The 16,552-nt window shown below is 38.2% G+C and overlaps 2 protein-coding genes across 19 annotated transcripts; both read left to right on the forward strand.

The window, feature by feature from the left end:
• The first annotated feature begins 50 nt into the window (after window positions 1-50).
• On the forward strand, window positions 51-10,188 carry LOC137599673 (oxysterol-binding protein 1-like). Of its 18 annotated transcripts, XM_068320689.1 has the most exons (21): window positions 51-180; window positions 1,344-1,496; window positions 1,873-2,081; window positions 2,259-2,421; window positions 2,519-2,630; window positions 2,724-2,922; window positions 3,041-3,155; window positions 3,271-3,334; window positions 3,430-3,597; window positions 3,682-3,927; window positions 4,153-4,273; window positions 4,425-4,528; window positions 4,967-5,062; window positions 5,495-5,679; window positions 5,768-6,003; window positions 6,135-6,173; window positions 6,354-6,389; window positions 6,885-6,923; window positions 7,035-7,067; window positions 7,228-7,299; window positions 7,824-7,962. In XM_068320689.1, exons 2-20 carry the CDS (start codon window positions 1,363-1,365, stop codon window positions 7,269-7,271), a joined length of 2,343 nt encoding a protein of 780 aa, XP_068176790.1. In that variant the 5' UTR covers window positions 51-180; window positions 1,344-1,362; the 3' UTR covers window positions 7,272-7,299; window positions 7,824-7,962. The 18 variants fall into 18 exon arrangements, 16 of the variants coding, with proteins under 16 accessions (XP_068176790.1, XP_068176787.1, XP_068176785.1 ...); XM_068320686.1 differs by lacking the exon at window positions 7,228-7,299 and having other exon boundaries at window positions 7,824-10,188; XM_068320684.1 differs by having other exon boundaries at window positions 6,135-6,389.
• Window positions 10,189-11,024: 836 nt separating this feature from the next.
• Window positions 11,025-15,940, forward strand: casp3a (caspase 3, apoptosis-related cysteine peptidase a). Its single transcript, XM_068320693.1, has 6 exons — window positions 11,025-11,200; window positions 11,428-11,567; window positions 13,439-13,567; window positions 13,687-13,862; window positions 14,148-14,259; window positions 14,353-15,940. Exons 1-6 carry the CDS (start codon window positions 11,148-11,150, stop codon window positions 14,580-14,582), a joined length of 840 nt encoding a protein of 279 aa, XP_068176794.1. The 5' UTR covers window positions 11,025-11,147; the 3' UTR covers window positions 14,583-15,940.
• The last annotated feature ends 612 nt before the right edge of the window (window positions 15,941-16,552 follow it).

Consider the following 16,552-nt stretch of genomic DNA (forward strand, 5'->3'; position numbering starts at 1 on the left):
GAACCAATGTTAAGTGCTGTGGTAGGGACCGGACGATTCTCGTTGCACAACCTGTAGAAAGTGCAGCTAGTCGGTCCTGATATGAAAGTAGTTAGCAAAGCTAACACAGGCTAGCTATGGCTTATCCAGAACGAAGTGCATTCCATTAGCAGCTAAGGTCTTTCGCGGCAAAGTTAAACGGTAAATATGACATCTTAATATTTTGTAAAACATCAGAGACAGAAGGTGTGAGTTACGTTGTTTAAAAAAAATAGCTAGCATCTACCACGACGTGGCAGTTTGACAGTTTTCTGTTTAGCTAGCAGCAGGCTTAGTGACGGACACTTTTTTTAAAGCGGTTTTGCTTTTTATGTTGGTTCTTTGCTCTTGAAAACACATCTCAAAACCTAAGCCTCATTATCATCACACTTTCAAGTCATCTTGTGAGATTACCTGTCTGTTGAAATGTCATATGTTTAAGTGTGTTAGGAGTTTTCCTTGTGTCCCCGTTAGCTAAACAGATTAGTACTGTACTTTCAAAGACATGTCACCACTGCACTATGTCTTATGTTTTGATCGAATATGTAACCTGTCATCACGGTATATATATATATATATATATATATATATATATATATATATATATATATATATATAAAATATAGAAATACACATTAAAAAGACTGCTGTCCCTAATCGATGGCTCCATATTGTTAATAGACATATACTGTGTTATGTAGAGAATAATATCATGGTCAGATGTGGAAAAAAACATTTATAGTGTACACAGAACGCCCGTCAGCCAGTTTAACCAATGCCACCCAATATCAAAACGCTACTATAAGTATTTTTTTAGGTTTAAATGAATTACATGCTGTTTTAAGTATCTTATGTTCATGTATTTCAAGCAGGGCTTTGAACGAAAACGCTCAAGAAACGAAAACCAGAAACTTTTCGTATGTTGCCAGTAACAAAAACGAAACCGAACACTTTATATTTTTAAATTTTCCGGAACAGAATCAGTTATTCAAAATAATAGTAACCGGTTAATACCCCTTTTCTTTTTTTCCTTGAAAAAAATGTCTGACCTCATGTCACTCAATGCGTGAAGAGAGTAGAGAGAAGTTGAGGCATATCACCAGCAGTCAAGGAAAAGACTGTCTTCCAATCTCGTTATACTGTATTCATAGCACTGCAGTCTGTCAATTTTAAAAAATATTTGATTTAGACATTAATTAAGTGCAGCCATTTTCGGAGCAGAGTTCCACGGACAATGTTCTGAAACTTTGAAGCTTTGAAAGTTTGAAACTTTGTTTTCACCTATTTTATAAATGCAAATTTTCTTTTTCACAAACTTCCACCAGTAAATCATAGGCTGTTGTGATGTCAGAGTCCAAACCCCCTACTCCAACCCCTGGAGACACGTACAAGGGTTGGCTTTTCAAATGGACAAACTACATTAAAGGTTATCAGAGGCGCTGGTTTGTTCTGAGCAATGGCCTGCTGTCCTACTATAGGTAAGATCTATGCACACCACTGATTTTGTAATATGTGAAGAGCTTACATGACGAAGAACAACATTCATGTCATTGCATATTGCAAACTTTGATCACGTGTGTCACCAAACCCACCATTATGAAGTGGGTTTGGTGATTTACTGAAGAGTAGATCAAGATGGTTTTAGGCAGCAGATGAGTACATTGTTAGCTTGTATTTACAGGTAATTAAAATGCTGTAATTGGTGTACTAAAATAGTACAACTGAAGGCAAATAGGTAAATAGTTGCCTTCAGTCACATTTTTTATGAATAAACCGTTGCCTTACAATAATATTATTTCTTACATCATGGAAGACTGATGTAGAAAATACGTATTTGACTTAACCTGTCTCCAGAACCCAGGCAGAAATGGGTCACACATGCAGAGGCACCATCAATCTGGCCACAGCCAATATTGCTGTGGAGGACTCCTGTAATTTCATAATTTCAAACGGAGGGGCACAGACCTATCACCTTAAGGCCAACTCGGAGGTAGAGCGCCAGCGATGGATCACTGCCTTGGAACTTGCCAAGGCAAAGGCTGTCCACATGCAGGCAGAATCTGGTGAGTATGAAAAACTATGTTGGAGAAAGCAGGATATGAAATATTTTTAATAATATTTGTAAACAGCTGAGAAAGGAGGATATATGCCAGGTACAAATTAGTGTGTTTCTCTATGTGTAAATTACTCTCTCATAAATTTGGTTTTTAGTCATCCTGTCTTCTTGTTCTCTCCCCCAGATGATTCGGGTGATGATTCTTCTGCATTGCCACCCGCTTCAGGACAGAGTGGAGGTTGCTGTAACTCAGAAGTCCAGTCCACATTACGCACACTAAACAGCAAGGTGGAGGATCTCACCACCTGCAATGATCTGATTGTCAAACATGGCTCTGCCCTCCAGAGGTATGGGTTATCAGACTGAGCTCTTCCCATGCTTTAGAAAAACAAAAAAGGAAAGGTGGATTTGTTCATTCATTCATTCCTTATTCCATGCACACAGGTCTTTGTCAGAGCTGGAGGGGATTCGAGCTGGGGTGGACATGGGGGAGAAGATCCGACAAGTTACAGAGAGGGCCACACTGTTTAGAATAACATCTAATGCTATGATCAATGTAAGTCACTGAAGTCATTAGCTGCTAAGTAATGCACAGTATTGTTATTTAATGTGGCTGATGTATTGCACTTAATTTTAAATGCTCCCAAAGGCGTGTAGAGACTTCCTGTCCTTGGCCCAGATCCATAGTAAGCGTTGGCAAAAGGCCTTACAGGTTGAAAGAGACCAGAGGATACGCCTAGAAGAGACTCTGGAGCAGCTGGCCAAACAGCACAACCACTTGGAAAGAGCTTTCAGAGGAGCAACAGTCCTCCCGCCTTCATATAGCAATCCTGCCTTAAGTAACAAAAGTATGGTTTGCATCCTCAGATAAAATTCTGTTTTTGGAGCCTTGATGTCACTGACAACATGCCCGCTATGTAATATACAACTGCGAATGAGAAATGTCAAACCTTCTTTCCGCTGTAGGTATTGTTTCAGGAAAAACTGATGCCAGTGATGAGGATGATGACATTGAGTTCTACGATGCAATGGAAGACCCAGCAGAGTTTATTACTGTCCCAGCTGATCCCAAGTATCACAGGTTTGTTTATATTTGTTACATCTTAACTTTGTTTGTTGTCTGACTTTTCATTCATCTTTATTTTCTTTAAGTACTTTGTTGTAAATTTTATGCTTCTTTTGTGTCACCCCTCAAGGAGATCTGGCAGCAACCTGAGCGGGATCAGCAGTGAGACTGGAATGGAAGACCAGTCGGTAAATGTGTGTTAAGTTGTGTGTTTGGATTTATATGCACTTTTCTCCTGTGTTTGTAACAGTCACGTGACCATTAAGGTTCATTTCTTGTCTTCCTCCAGTTCGATGAACTGTCTTTAGCATCTAATCCAGAGTCTCCACAGACACTTGAGATTGAACCAATCAGACAAAGACGGACTCGTATCCCAGACAAGCCCAACTACTGCCTCAATCTGTGGAGCATAATGAAGAACTGCATTGGAAAAGAGCTCTCAAAGATACCAATGCCTGTAAGAAAACTTTACTGTTGTTGACATCTAAACCAGCTTCTTGTGAGCTTATCAGATTTTTAATATCTGTGGTACTTAATTTAGGTGAATGTTAATGAGCCCCTCTCAATGCTGCAACGTCTCTCTGAAGACCTGGAATACTACGAGCTGCTAGATAAAGCTGCTAAGTGCCAGAGCTCCCTAGAGCAGATGTGTTACGTGGCCGCTTTCACAGTCTCTTCCTACTCCACCACGGTTCACCGCACAGGGAAACCTTTCAATCCGCTGCTCGGAGAAACCTTTGAGCTGGATCGGCTGAAGGAGTGCGGCTACCGCTCCCTCTGTGAGCAGGTCTGTGGAATACACATTAGAAATAATGTTCAAGTTATTACCAGATATCTATTTACTTACATTCATGCTTTAGAATGACATTGATGCTTTAGCAGATTTCAACACAATAAACACACTTGCAATATATTTGTGCAGGAATACTTTTTTTACTGGATAGTCTTAATCCATCGTTTTACTACATTCTAAACATATTTCTCTTGCTTCACTTCCCTCACCTCCTCTTAGGTGAGTCACCACCCACCTTCTGCAGCTCATCATGCTTGGTCTGAAAAGGGCTGGTCTCTCAGACAAGAAATAACCCTGTCCAGCAAATTCAGGGGAAAATATCTCTCAATCATACCTTTGGGTGAGTGAGTCAAGACCAAATAGTAAGCCATGGGAGTATGAGAGTAGATGGATGTACATGTAAATATTTACATGTAAAATTGTCCTGTTACTTTTAGCAGTATAAATGTAGTTAGTTGAATGCTCTAACATAAATCCATCCCTATCCCCAGGTTCTATCCAGTGCATATTTGATAAAAGCAACAATCACTACTCTTGGAAAAAAGTGACAACAACAATACATAACATCATTGTTGGAAAATTATGGATTGATCAGGTAAATCCGAAGAGTCACACCACTTAATAATGGGTAATGTATCCTGGTATTTGTCCCACTGTGAATTGATCACAGCAAGTGTACAATACAAATTAGTTTACAAAGCAAGAATGTCCAAAGAGTGTTGGAATTCAAGTTTGACTCATGTGTCACAGTAACTAGAGTTTGCAACAATGTTAGACTTATTCACTCCACTCTTATCGTTACTCTTACCTAACCAGGTAGTTTCTCTGCAGCTTAACCAGCGGAACTTTTTAGCCATGTGATCAAAAAGCTTTTTCATTGGAAGGTTTCATTTGTTTCACACAGATGCTAAAGGATACCTGGGGAATCTGGATTAGATGCAGGGGGGATAAAATTGTGTGGAGGTATCCTGTAAAATGATATGGATTGTCTTTGAAATTAATTTTCTGTTTTGTTCTCTTTTTCCCCGTCCAGTCAGGGGAGATAGATTTGGTGAACCACAAAACAGGAGATCGTTGCCACCTCAAATTTGCTCCCTACAGTTACTTTTCCAGGGATGTACCAAGAAAGGTGGGCTTTTCCCATGCTTTTTAAAAATATTTGTCTTTCTTTCATGACCTGCTTATAGTCCACTTTATTTTTTCTAATGCAATCTTATTCTGAGCTTAATCTATATTAATGATTCCCACAATGTTGAGGTTTCAGAAGGCTTACTTCATTTTAACGTTTTAGCACAGAGATCAGTATAAGTGCAACTAGACCTTAGTTTTGACCTCAGTGAACTTATACCTAAATAGACACACACAACCAAACATTATAAACATTGTGGAAGTTAAGTTTATTGCAGGGATGTTGTAATCAGGTTTATTTTAACACCTTACATGTACTTACAAAGGTGTAGCTCATAGGGAGGCTACTGCGTATTAGTCGAATGTGAAACTGCACTGTCAGGTGGAGGTTCTTTGATTACACTTTTAAATAAAAGGTGTGTCGGTCTCTCAGGTTACAGGTGTTGTAACAGATAAGGATGGGAAGGCCCATTACGTGCTGTCAGGAACCTGGAGTGAGAAGATGGAGTTTTCCAGGGTAATGCAGAGCAGTAAAGGTGAAAACAGCACTGAAGGTAAACAGAGGACCGTCTATCAGACCCTCAAAGCCAAAGAAATCTGGATGAAGAACCCTTTACCGTGAGTTTGTTTTAAATGAGACTCCAGATGCAGGACAGTATCTACAACGTTCTTAACTTTGTCTCTTTTCTGGTGACTGCGTTCACAGAGAGGGAGCAGAGAATATGTACTTCTTTTCCTCACTGGCCTTGACCCTCAATGAACCCGAGGAGGGAGTGGCACCCACTGACAGTCGACATCGCCCAGACCAGCGATTAATGGAGGACGGTCATTGGGATGAGGCCAACGTAGAGAAACAGAGGCTAGAGGAGAAACAGCGCACAACCCGTCGCGAGAGGGAGAGGGAGAGAGAGTCTGTTAAAGCATCTGGCTCACCTGAGGAAGGTAAAAAAAGAAAAAAAGACACATTCATACATTTGTCTTGTGTTTCTGTCCATATGTTTCGTCCATTCATCTTTTTTCCACTTTATCCGTCCTGGAATATTTTTTCTGCTGGTCTCTGTTTCATCTCTAAGCTGTCACTGAGGATGCAATCAATGATTCACCCTTAAAAAGCAAGTACTCTTCTTTCAGCCTTTCCTATCCTAACTTCAAATATATGCAGTTATACACACACACACAAAATGTTTGTGTGTGTCTGTGTCTGTGCAGCAACGGTGTCATGTCTTTTAGTCTCATCTTGCAACCTTTTCTATTACTTTTTACAATGTGTTCATGCTTTTCTGTTCTGGTAGCCATTGCAGGGAAGGCTGGTGATGCTTCTGATGAAAGCAAGTATTACTCTACAGCTTTACATAATATGCACCTAAAAAGCTGCTTTGTGTAGCATTTTAACAAAGCATTGACTGAGAATTAAACCCAACATTACCATGAGCTTGTTTCTCAATAATACTGTTGATCAGATTACTGAACTCCAATGTAACCAATTTCACTAAAACTTTACGGTTTCAGCAGCTTTATCATTTATATCGGCCTCTGCCTTCCCGCCAAGTGATCAAAAACTGGAAAGTTGACCTCATGCTAATTTACAAAATATATATAAATATGACAGTTTAGTCCTAACAGCTATTGCAATAGATGTAAAGAAGATCTTAAATGTAACAAACAGGAGCAATGTTCGAATTAGGTAAAAAATAATGTGTCCCAACTTTTGCTTTTTCTTAAAATGCTACACACAGCTAACAGAAATAAACACAAACGGAAAATATGCATGGTTTTGTGATACTCTGAATCGCAGGTTCATCTTGTTTTTATGTTTTGTTAAGCTGACACAGAAGATTCCTCCTCTCATACACCTTTTGCATGCAAGTATCCCTTTCCTGTCATTTTCTGCTCTTTATATCGTAATCCTCAGATCCTTCCAGCCTTTTATCTTTTAAAGCTCAGATATTCATCTTTAATTCCTCTATTTTCAGCCCCTCATGGATCATTGCTCCTTCCTTACCTAAGCAAGTATTCTGATTATGACACAACTCATCCTGTGAGGGGTGGGAGATCTGACAACTTTATGTCACAATCAATCTGAAAGGCACCCCCAACTTATTTTTTAGGAGAATTTCCATATTTCATAACTGTTTGTTTTTGTTTCCAAACTTTGGATATCCACAGATCCACACTACTCAAACATATCCATGACAAGATGTCTCAGCTGACAGAAGAATGGGTTTATCTCTTCTCTGGGTGATTTATAGTATTTTGTACTCTGGGAATTACAGCTAATTGTATGTCAGATGAAGAACGTGTCAAAAAAGTAAAATTACATCTGGTTGTAATAAATAAAAGATCGAATTTGGAGGGAAAAAAATCTGGATTTTAATTGTAATGAAACAGTTTTGTTTTTTACCTTTTGGCCAGATCTCCCACCTTGTAGAAAACTGTGGCAGTCTGTAGAATTAGTCCAATAGTCCAATCCTGATAGGCTATCTATGTTGTAGTTTTAAGTTCTTGTGTTATTGATCGATCCTGGGCAATCAGTTGAAGATTTCGACCATGATTCTGTCCACCTCACTGGCAGAGGAGAACTTACCACAGCTTTTGTTTTCAGTTTGTTTAAGCTGCATCTGAGGATCATTTCATCAGAAACACAAATATGTTTTAGCCTAACAGCATCATAATGAAAGCACAAGTTGCTTTCAGTAGCCTTTCAACCCTCACCTCAGGTCCTTTTAAAGCTTGTTTGTAAAAGACTGCTTCTTCTCCTTTAGGCACCCATCAAGATAACTATCAAGCACTGTGGTTTGAGAAGTTCACTGATCCTGTATCTGGAGAGACCTTGCATGTCTACAAGGGCGGCTATTGGGAAGCAAAGGAACAAGGCAGCTGGGACATGTGTCCTGACATCTTCTGATCCCTGAACGCAGATGGAAAGAGGTGACTGACTTTAACATCAGCTAAAGTCTAGGTTCTAGGCCCACATAGACATTTCTTCAGTGTTTGCAGCTTAATCTAATCACCCAATTTCACTCCTCTTTTCCAGCAGTGATTTTCTCATCCTTAATGGCATCGAGACTTCATGTAGATGAAATGCACATTGTAGAATCATTTGGACATTGCAGCTAATTGGTGTTTAAAAATTCTACCATCTCATAGCCTGCAGAGAATCTGCAATACTCCCTTTTTAAAGAAAACTAGGCGTTAGGCTGACTTTTGTTTTGTTTTGTTTTGGGGGTTTTTGTGTGCGTGTGTTTTACACAAAAACATACAATTCAGGATTTTTGCGTATTCTGTTTATATGCAATTCCATTTTCTTTAAGAACATTGTTAAAGGTAGAATCCAAACAACATTTTACAGACTACAGTGTTGGCTTAGAAAAAGTAACGCAATACCTAACATGAAGTTTGTGTGTTTATTTGTGTTGTATATCCCACTGTTAGTATAGCCCGCTTATTTTTCTTGGTTCACTTTTCACTCATTTTCAGACTGTTGGAGGCTAAAATATATGGACGTTGGTAATCAATACCATATTTCAATAATGATTTTAAGGCTGTTTTAATGTCATGTTTGCCTTTGAATTAATTGTGCTTTGCGGTGCTACTGACCTGAAATAACGACTGAATCTTTAGCCTTAGCCTCCTGTTCTTTTTGCACTTAACATTTCAAATATTTGTTTGTTTGTTTTTTTTCCCTATAGTCCCAGGTCCCCCTGTAAAATATGTGATAGTGGTGAAAAAACTTAAAAATCTTCCATTGTTGTCATGAACCCATCATGCATTTATATATGTTTTAAAATCATTTTTATTGAAGAATAATTTACGTGTACTGGACTTTAATATACTTTTTTTTTTCCTGATATGACTTCATATTGTTGAAGTACATGAAGGTGACTGACAAATAATCATGGCGTTGGAAGAATACTTGAACACAAAATAAAGTGAAATGAAAGTGGTGTGCTCAGAATAAACTAGATGTTACTGGATGTTGTTCTTGTAAAATTAAATCATATTATCACTCTAATCCTGTTTGAGATCAAATATGTCTGTTTGGATCCTCTAGCATTTTGGAGCTTGATAGTCACATCAAAACCTTGTGCTCGCACGTATGCTCGGATCATCCACGTTTCAAAGCAAATGTTTAGGTCCGCCATCACCTGAACAGAAAGATTTCTTTCTGTGCAGCAGGCTGCAGCTTCTACTGGACTGATGTTTTGTAAAGTGAAGGGAAATGTGTTCTGATTTCCTTTAAACATATTGATCATAGCTTTAATCTTGATTCATGTCATTTTGGTGTTTGTTTGTTTGTAGCAACTATAGATTTTAATAGACTGCAATAACAGTGCCTCAGTGCATATACTGTACATGTGGCATGAAATGAAATGTCTGAAACAAAATCTAAAGCTGCAAAATGTTATGTCATTGTTTTTGTCTCGTTTTTCCTATGAGATATATGGAAGGACCAGTTGATTACAATTAAAATTGTATTTTATACTCAAGTGTACTTAAAAGGAGGACTTTGAAAATGAAGATCACAAAGTATAATGTTGACTGGTCATATTAATAGTAAATAGAAAATAGTGGTGGAGACGCATTTTTTTCATTTTACGTGTTGAAGCTGTTACTACATGTAATGATCTACCTTCTTGCATAGATTTATTCTAAGTTACATAAATTTCTTCAGATCTGCAACATTCCTTTTTATGAATGCTTTCTAAATGATTTCTAAACATATACATATATATATGTGTATACAGTATATATATATATGTATTCCTGTATTTGCGTACGAAGAGCTTCATGCATTTACACGACATCTGTCTCTTCTGTGTTTACTGTTTTCTCCTTTTTATTGCTTTGAGCTATAATTTTTATCCAGTATTGTTGCACGTGTATGTCACAACATACATACAATTCACAGAATTAATGAGAAACGTGTTCTTGCACTTTCCTTTATTAAATCTATTGTATTCCTGCCCTGTGTGATTTGACTGATAAGCAGTCAACCTCTGACGTTGGTTGCTGAAGAGTTTCATTCATTTTATGAGTTGTTCTGAAAAAGCTTTCCTGAACAATGACCAGTAATTGCAAACAGATGTTCTATTAAATTATTTGTCATTAAAATAAAATGTGCATATATATTGGCTCACTGTTATGACTACATTTCCACCCTCTGTTCTTCAATGCAATCCTTAAAATTAGCCTTGTTTTTTTTTTATCATAGTCATAATATTAACATAATGCATATATTTGAAATTTTTGATGGTCCTACTGAGAGTCTAGAACTGCCTTTGTACTGCATTAATGGGTCAGAGCAAAGGAATAAGATGATTGCAAGTGCATTTATCGATTGGCGTTCAGGTAACTGGGTAATACTGCCTGATTGAGGTTAACAAAACAAAACCAAAAGCATTCGAACATGAAAGCCTGATTCAAACCTTGTAGATTTAATTGTAATAATGGCCACGCATGAGCATAGTAAAAAGTTGCTGACCAGATATATAAGGTGTGTTTTCTTTCTATGAATTTAAAAATTATCTAGGACAGAGTGCTGTTGGTTTGAGGTTCCTGAACCATTGTTGGTTTTATTTACGTCGTGAAGTAAAGAACCGAGTTCGTTTTGTCAAAAAGGAAAATTGTGATCAACGGAACTATTATAACAATATGACACCTTTATGTAGATATGAGGAAAACGTGTTCCTCGCCGGGTCGGCAACTTGTTTTTAAACGGCATTTTGACGTCAGTGCGGAGCGTGCGGTTGGGGTGGAGTGAGTAAATAGAAAATATTAGATTATTTTTGATAAACACAACCCAAAACTGGAAATTATTTACTTGTTTGTGTCTGGTCAATATTACTAAAAACAAAACAAAAAACAACTACTTACCGGAGGTTGTTTTTAATAACGCGACCCTCACACGGCACACGTGGGTGTGTAAAACGAGTGCACCTCGTGATGACGTCAGCACCTTTGTTTATTTGACGGGCGCAGCTAGCTAGTTTACATTCTGTGGTTTAGGAGGCTGCTGGGAGTGCCTGTCTATATAGCGCGGAATATTGTGTTCGGTTTCTAACGGGTAATTTTCTTGATAAACCAACATGTCTGTCAACGGAGAAGACTCCACAGATGCGAGAAGAGGCGATGGACAAGAGTGAGTCATAGTTAATTTAGCTGGTTAGCTATCTGTCTATATCTGCATGAGAAAGCCGCAATTTCTTATCCCGTTTGTTTTGTATCTGACGTCACTGCTAGCTGTTGCCTATTAGCTCCTGATGCGGTTTCAGGGTTCATTTCTGCCGGCCTTTAACACAAATTTTTAATCCCTATCTTATATCGGTGAATTTGGTATGCAGAATGTTATTGTTTGTCGTCCGTCAGGTCCACGTCGTCTTTGTCTGCCTCAGCCGCTATGGACGTGGATGCCAAGTCCAGCTCCCATAGCTTCAGATACAGCCTCCAGTTCCCCAGCATCGGCCGGTGCATCATCATCAACAACAAGAACTTTGACAGAAGAACAGGTTTTTATTTGGCTCTTTTCTTTTTCATGGGACAGATTATCTTCAAACGAAAGATACTCAAAATGTATCTGATTTTTTTTTTGAAAATTGTTGTTTCTTCACTCAGTATCACTGTTTCTGGATGTAGTTAGATTATTCACATATTTATTATACTCTATACTCTCTCTAGTTTTTTTTTTTTTTCATTCTTGAGTTAATAGTTTTGGAAATAAATTTGGGTAGGGGATATTCCTTAAAACAGGAACAAAAATGTACAGCTTAGAGGCTCTTAAAAGTTTCAATACAAATCTAAACCCCTTAATCTGAGTAATCCAAAACTACAGTTTTTAATTGAGGGTAAGGTTTGTGGATGCATTGCTATCATAAGGATATGAGAAATAAGGGTGGTCAAGTCGCATCCACATCTTTTAGTAGATGATAGGTTTCCAGGGGAGCTAGATTATATTTGCTGTTGTGGATACCATTTAATTGTGTTCTATGCCAGTTAATTAAATGTTCAAGCTCAAGTTGTGCCGGTCTTTTGGTTGGCTTCAGAAAGAATGAGAACAATCAAGTGATGGCACTTATTATTCAGCATGCATTCTTGTCTTTGATAGCACATGATAATTTATAACTTCTTAATGTAGCAAACTGTCAGTTCCCCTTTGAGACCTGCATGACTTCTCATATGATTTGACCAGCATCACCATGCGTACTCACGTTGCTTTAGGTTTGCCTTGTTTATATTTATGTTTTCAATTGTAATTTGAGGGTACATGCTCTTTTTGTCAGGCATAATCATGTTTTCCCCTGAAGGAGGTATAAAGAAATGTTGATGAAGTCCTAGCCTCTCTGAGGATGTAAAGCCTTGATGGAGGGTACTGCATGAAACCTCTACTGACCTCAGTTCTCGACTATCCTTAAGGGACATTTTTTAATATATGCTTGAAAAGCTGAAGAGTGATGTCTGCTAACATTGAAAGACTCATTATTATAAGGCTGAGATGACCTTGAATGTTAGTGCAAGCAAATGCAACCTCAGTCTGCTCGCACTGACTGGAAAATGATTGTATTTTATTATTTGACTTGCTTTTGACAAACTTGTCTGGTGAGACTGAGCAAACATGACTGCTAGGTTTACCCAGAGCATAATGTTCTACATGCAAGAGATCTTTTAGGCATGTATTCCCAAATCCTATTGATCACTTAACACTTTTCAAATGTGAAGATTCACACACATAACTTTATTTGAAAGTTTGAAGGGTTACTTGTGCTCCATAGCCTCACTTTAACAAACAGAGCAAGATGTTTTGTTGTGACAGTTACTGTAAATAGGTCAGGTGTTCAATCCTGACTCTTAGGGCTCCAGACACACAGTGATTCCCCGTATAGATGATGCCACCCGAGAGCACACAACAAAATTAAAACATGTTTGGGTGTAGGTACAGTGAGATCGAGTGTCAGTCAAACCAAATGTACTGTGAGCATACCTCCCAGTAAAAGGAATTCAGCCATCGTTCATTTTATTACACCTGTGTAGATGTTTTGTCTTATTCTGGCTGATCAGGCTTAAGATATGTGGAAGATATGTGAAGCTTTTCTGAGGTAATGAGACGTTATGTGCAAATGTGTGGGTGTGCTCCAACAACCAACAACCACAGGCATGGTTTGTGCTGGTTTGGCAAGCTTTTTCTCATTCTCTTTTTCTAAGTATGTGAAAATAAATCAATTCGTAGGTTTTATCAAACAACATTCTGGTTGTTACAGGGGTAACATATAACTTGAAGGAAGCAAGAAGTGCTTCTCCACATAAATTGACTCCACAAAACATTGTTCATTGTTTTGACTGAATTTCCAGTCACCAGAACAAATATTATTGTTCTCTTTTGTAGGCATGAACCAGAGAAATGGGACAGATGTAGATGCAGCCAACGCGATGAATGTCTTCACGAAGTTGGGATATAAAGTGAAGGTTTACAATGACCAGACAGTAGATCAGATGAAACAAGTTTTAACTTGCGGTAAGTGTGATACTGGGGGGAAATACACAACAAAATGTGTGCATGCAAATTACGACTACCAACTATTGACTCTTTCGTATCATCTTGTACCAAAATGTCGTACATTTCTTTGTTCACAGCATCAAAGGAGGATCACAGCTGCTATGCCTCATTTGTTTGTGTGTTGCTGAGTCATGGAGATGAGGGTGTGTTCTTTGGTACGGATGGCTCAATAGAGCTCAAGTATCTAACGTCGCTTTTTCGAGGCGATCGCTGCAGATCACTGGTGGGAAAGCCCAAGCTTTTTTTCATACAGGTATTGTATGAATTTATCTCTTTTTTTTCTCAGAGGTCTTTGCTTAGTCTTGTTTTTTATGCTCTGACGTTTCCACCCATTAAAAAGCAGTTCATTATTAATATTGTTGTTGTTGTTATTCTGGGAAAGTGTGTATTTGTTCACAGGAATGCTGGTTTTTCCCATATTTAATCATATTGTCTAAACCTGTTGTATATGAAAAGTGTAATGCGATAACATTGGCTCTAATTTGGCACTATGAAAATTAAACTGACTTCTGTTTTACATTGTGTACACACTGAGCAGGCTTGCAGAGGCACTGATCTGGATGCAGGCATTGAAACTGACAGCGGAGACGATGACACCACCAGGATTCCTGTGGAAGCTGACTTCCTTTATGCTTACTCAACAGCCCCAGGTCAGTACACAGATATTGACTTCCTGTGTCCTTATTCTTTGTTGTAATTATTGCATAGAAACCTCATTTCATCTCTCCTTTATCTGCCTAAAGGCTACTACTCATGGAGGAATACCATGAGCGGATCCTGGTTCGTCCAGTCACTCTGTGATTTGCTTAGCAAATACGGAAAAGAATTGGAGCTCCAGCACATCTTGACACGAGTGAACCACAAGGTGGCGGTTGAGTTTGAGTCTGTGTCCAATTCGCCTGGTTTTCATGCAAAGAAACAGATTCCTTGCATTGTGTCAATGCTCACCAAAGAGATGTATTTTTACCCATGATGCCACCTCTAGAAGACGACTTCAGCCTCACCAGCCTTCGTCTACAGAAGAAAGACTTGAGTATGTATTTGAGACGGTGTTTGTGAATTATTTAGTTTACACTTTCAAGCTGATCTTACACCTCACAAGCTGAGGCATGCCGAGGTTCTTTCCATGTGGGGTACAGTGATGAAATATAAAGCATTCAATTTTTTTTTTTTGCCCTGCATGGAAACTGTTTTGTATTCTTTTACACAAAAAACACAATCATGATTCTTAAAAAGAGAAAAAAACATAAAGCAATTGATTTTGTAATTCCACACTCACAATTTTCTACCAGTTTATGCCTCTTTGCTGTTTACACGTATACATTTCAGGGAAAATCACACGGCACAAGTATAAAGGAAAGTCTGTTAAACCATGAAACTCTAGATGGACCCCCAGCACTCCAATGTCAGCATTTTTATGAGTCACTTGTTTATTTTAACTTGTTTAAGCAAGACAAAGGGATCATGTGTGTCATATCTGTGCCTGTTACATCACATCCCAATTTATTTATTTTTTCTGGAATGAGTGTAGTGACGTCTCAATCAGAACTCATTGGAGCCGCTCCTGTACTTTTACATGAATGCTACATAAATGCATTGACATTGACTCAGGCATATTGAATTAAAATGTTATGTAGCCACAAGCATAACATCCAGGAAGCTTGTCTTGTTTTTGTTACTTTTCATCAGGATTCATGTTCTCGTTTCTTTCTCTGATTTTCCTTTACAAATATAGATTTATTTGATAAACTGTGACTGTTTGTTAGTTAGAGACTAGCCTCCTAGCATGCATGAGTAAGTCCTGTCCACCTGCATGAAGTTTTCTTTTTTAAGGGACTTTTTTTTTAGAGCAGTCAGACATTCTTGAATATAGTTTTACATTTCAGTTGTTTGGCTGTAGTCAATGTATTTCTTCTCAAGATAAAATGACAAATTTGATGCTTGTTACACTGTATTTGATGTCAGGCTTAGTCGTGAAGTTCACCTGATAAATGTTTTCTAATGGATTGATGTATGGCCATTGCTAAGGAGGGAATTATGATAAAGCACAATCTGATTGTGTACTCATACAATTAATTTATGAGTACAGTAATACAATATGAGATTTTTACTCACAAAAAAATGAAACATTTATATGCAACTTTTACAGCATTTATGCTGTAATCACGTTTGCTGTTGAAAAGATTTTCCTTTTTGACAATCCAGATTTTAAAAAAACAATCGATAGCAACATTTCTGCTATGAACTTCACATCTGGCCTTTTTTGTGGTATCTAAATGTAAGCAACCATGCTGTTGAGAGGTTGTGTAAAAATAAAAACCTTGCTGTGTTGGGGAAACAGCATGTTTTGCCTCTTTCATTTCTCAGGCAGGATTATTCTAGATTGTTAATGCCTGAAGGTGAGAAGAACCGGGCCATCAGCGTCTGAGGCTCGCTGCCAAATCAAACTGAGCCTCAGATTCTTTCACTGGTACATGCACACTTGACCTAAAGTAGCTTTACACACAACAGGCCACTCAGCCTGTTGAATGAACTGAGACTACCTATTCACACAAATGTTCTGTACCTCTAAATTACACAGTATTATAAATACCCACTAAAGGAAACTGACATTCTTAAGGCTGGAGTGTAAAGCCTTAAATCAAATCTTGGCCTACATATTAAATGTTAAGCAGCCTTTTTATTATATAACCTATGTGTAACTTACAACAAGACAACTTTTTTTTTCTGTGATAAATTGGTGATAAGTTGTTGTTTTTTTCTTTTTCTGCTCTTTTCTGCTGTTTAGGTTTGTGAAAATTTGTACCTAACGCAAATAATGAACCGGAAAAATTCCCGAATGTGGTGGCTCTCACAAGTAGGGGGAAAAAGGAAAGTTTACGAGTCGGTCGTGAACGCAGCACAGCCCTCTCCCTCATTTGTCGCTGGGGGGGGGGGGCTTGA

Source organism: Antennarius striatus, chromosome 8 (assembly GCF_040054535.1).
Source record: "Antennarius striatus isolate MH-2024 chromosome 8, ASM4005453v1, whole genome shotgun sequence".
NCBI lineage: Eukaryota > Metazoa > Chordata > Actinopteri > Lophiiformes > Antennariidae > Antennarius > Antennarius striatus.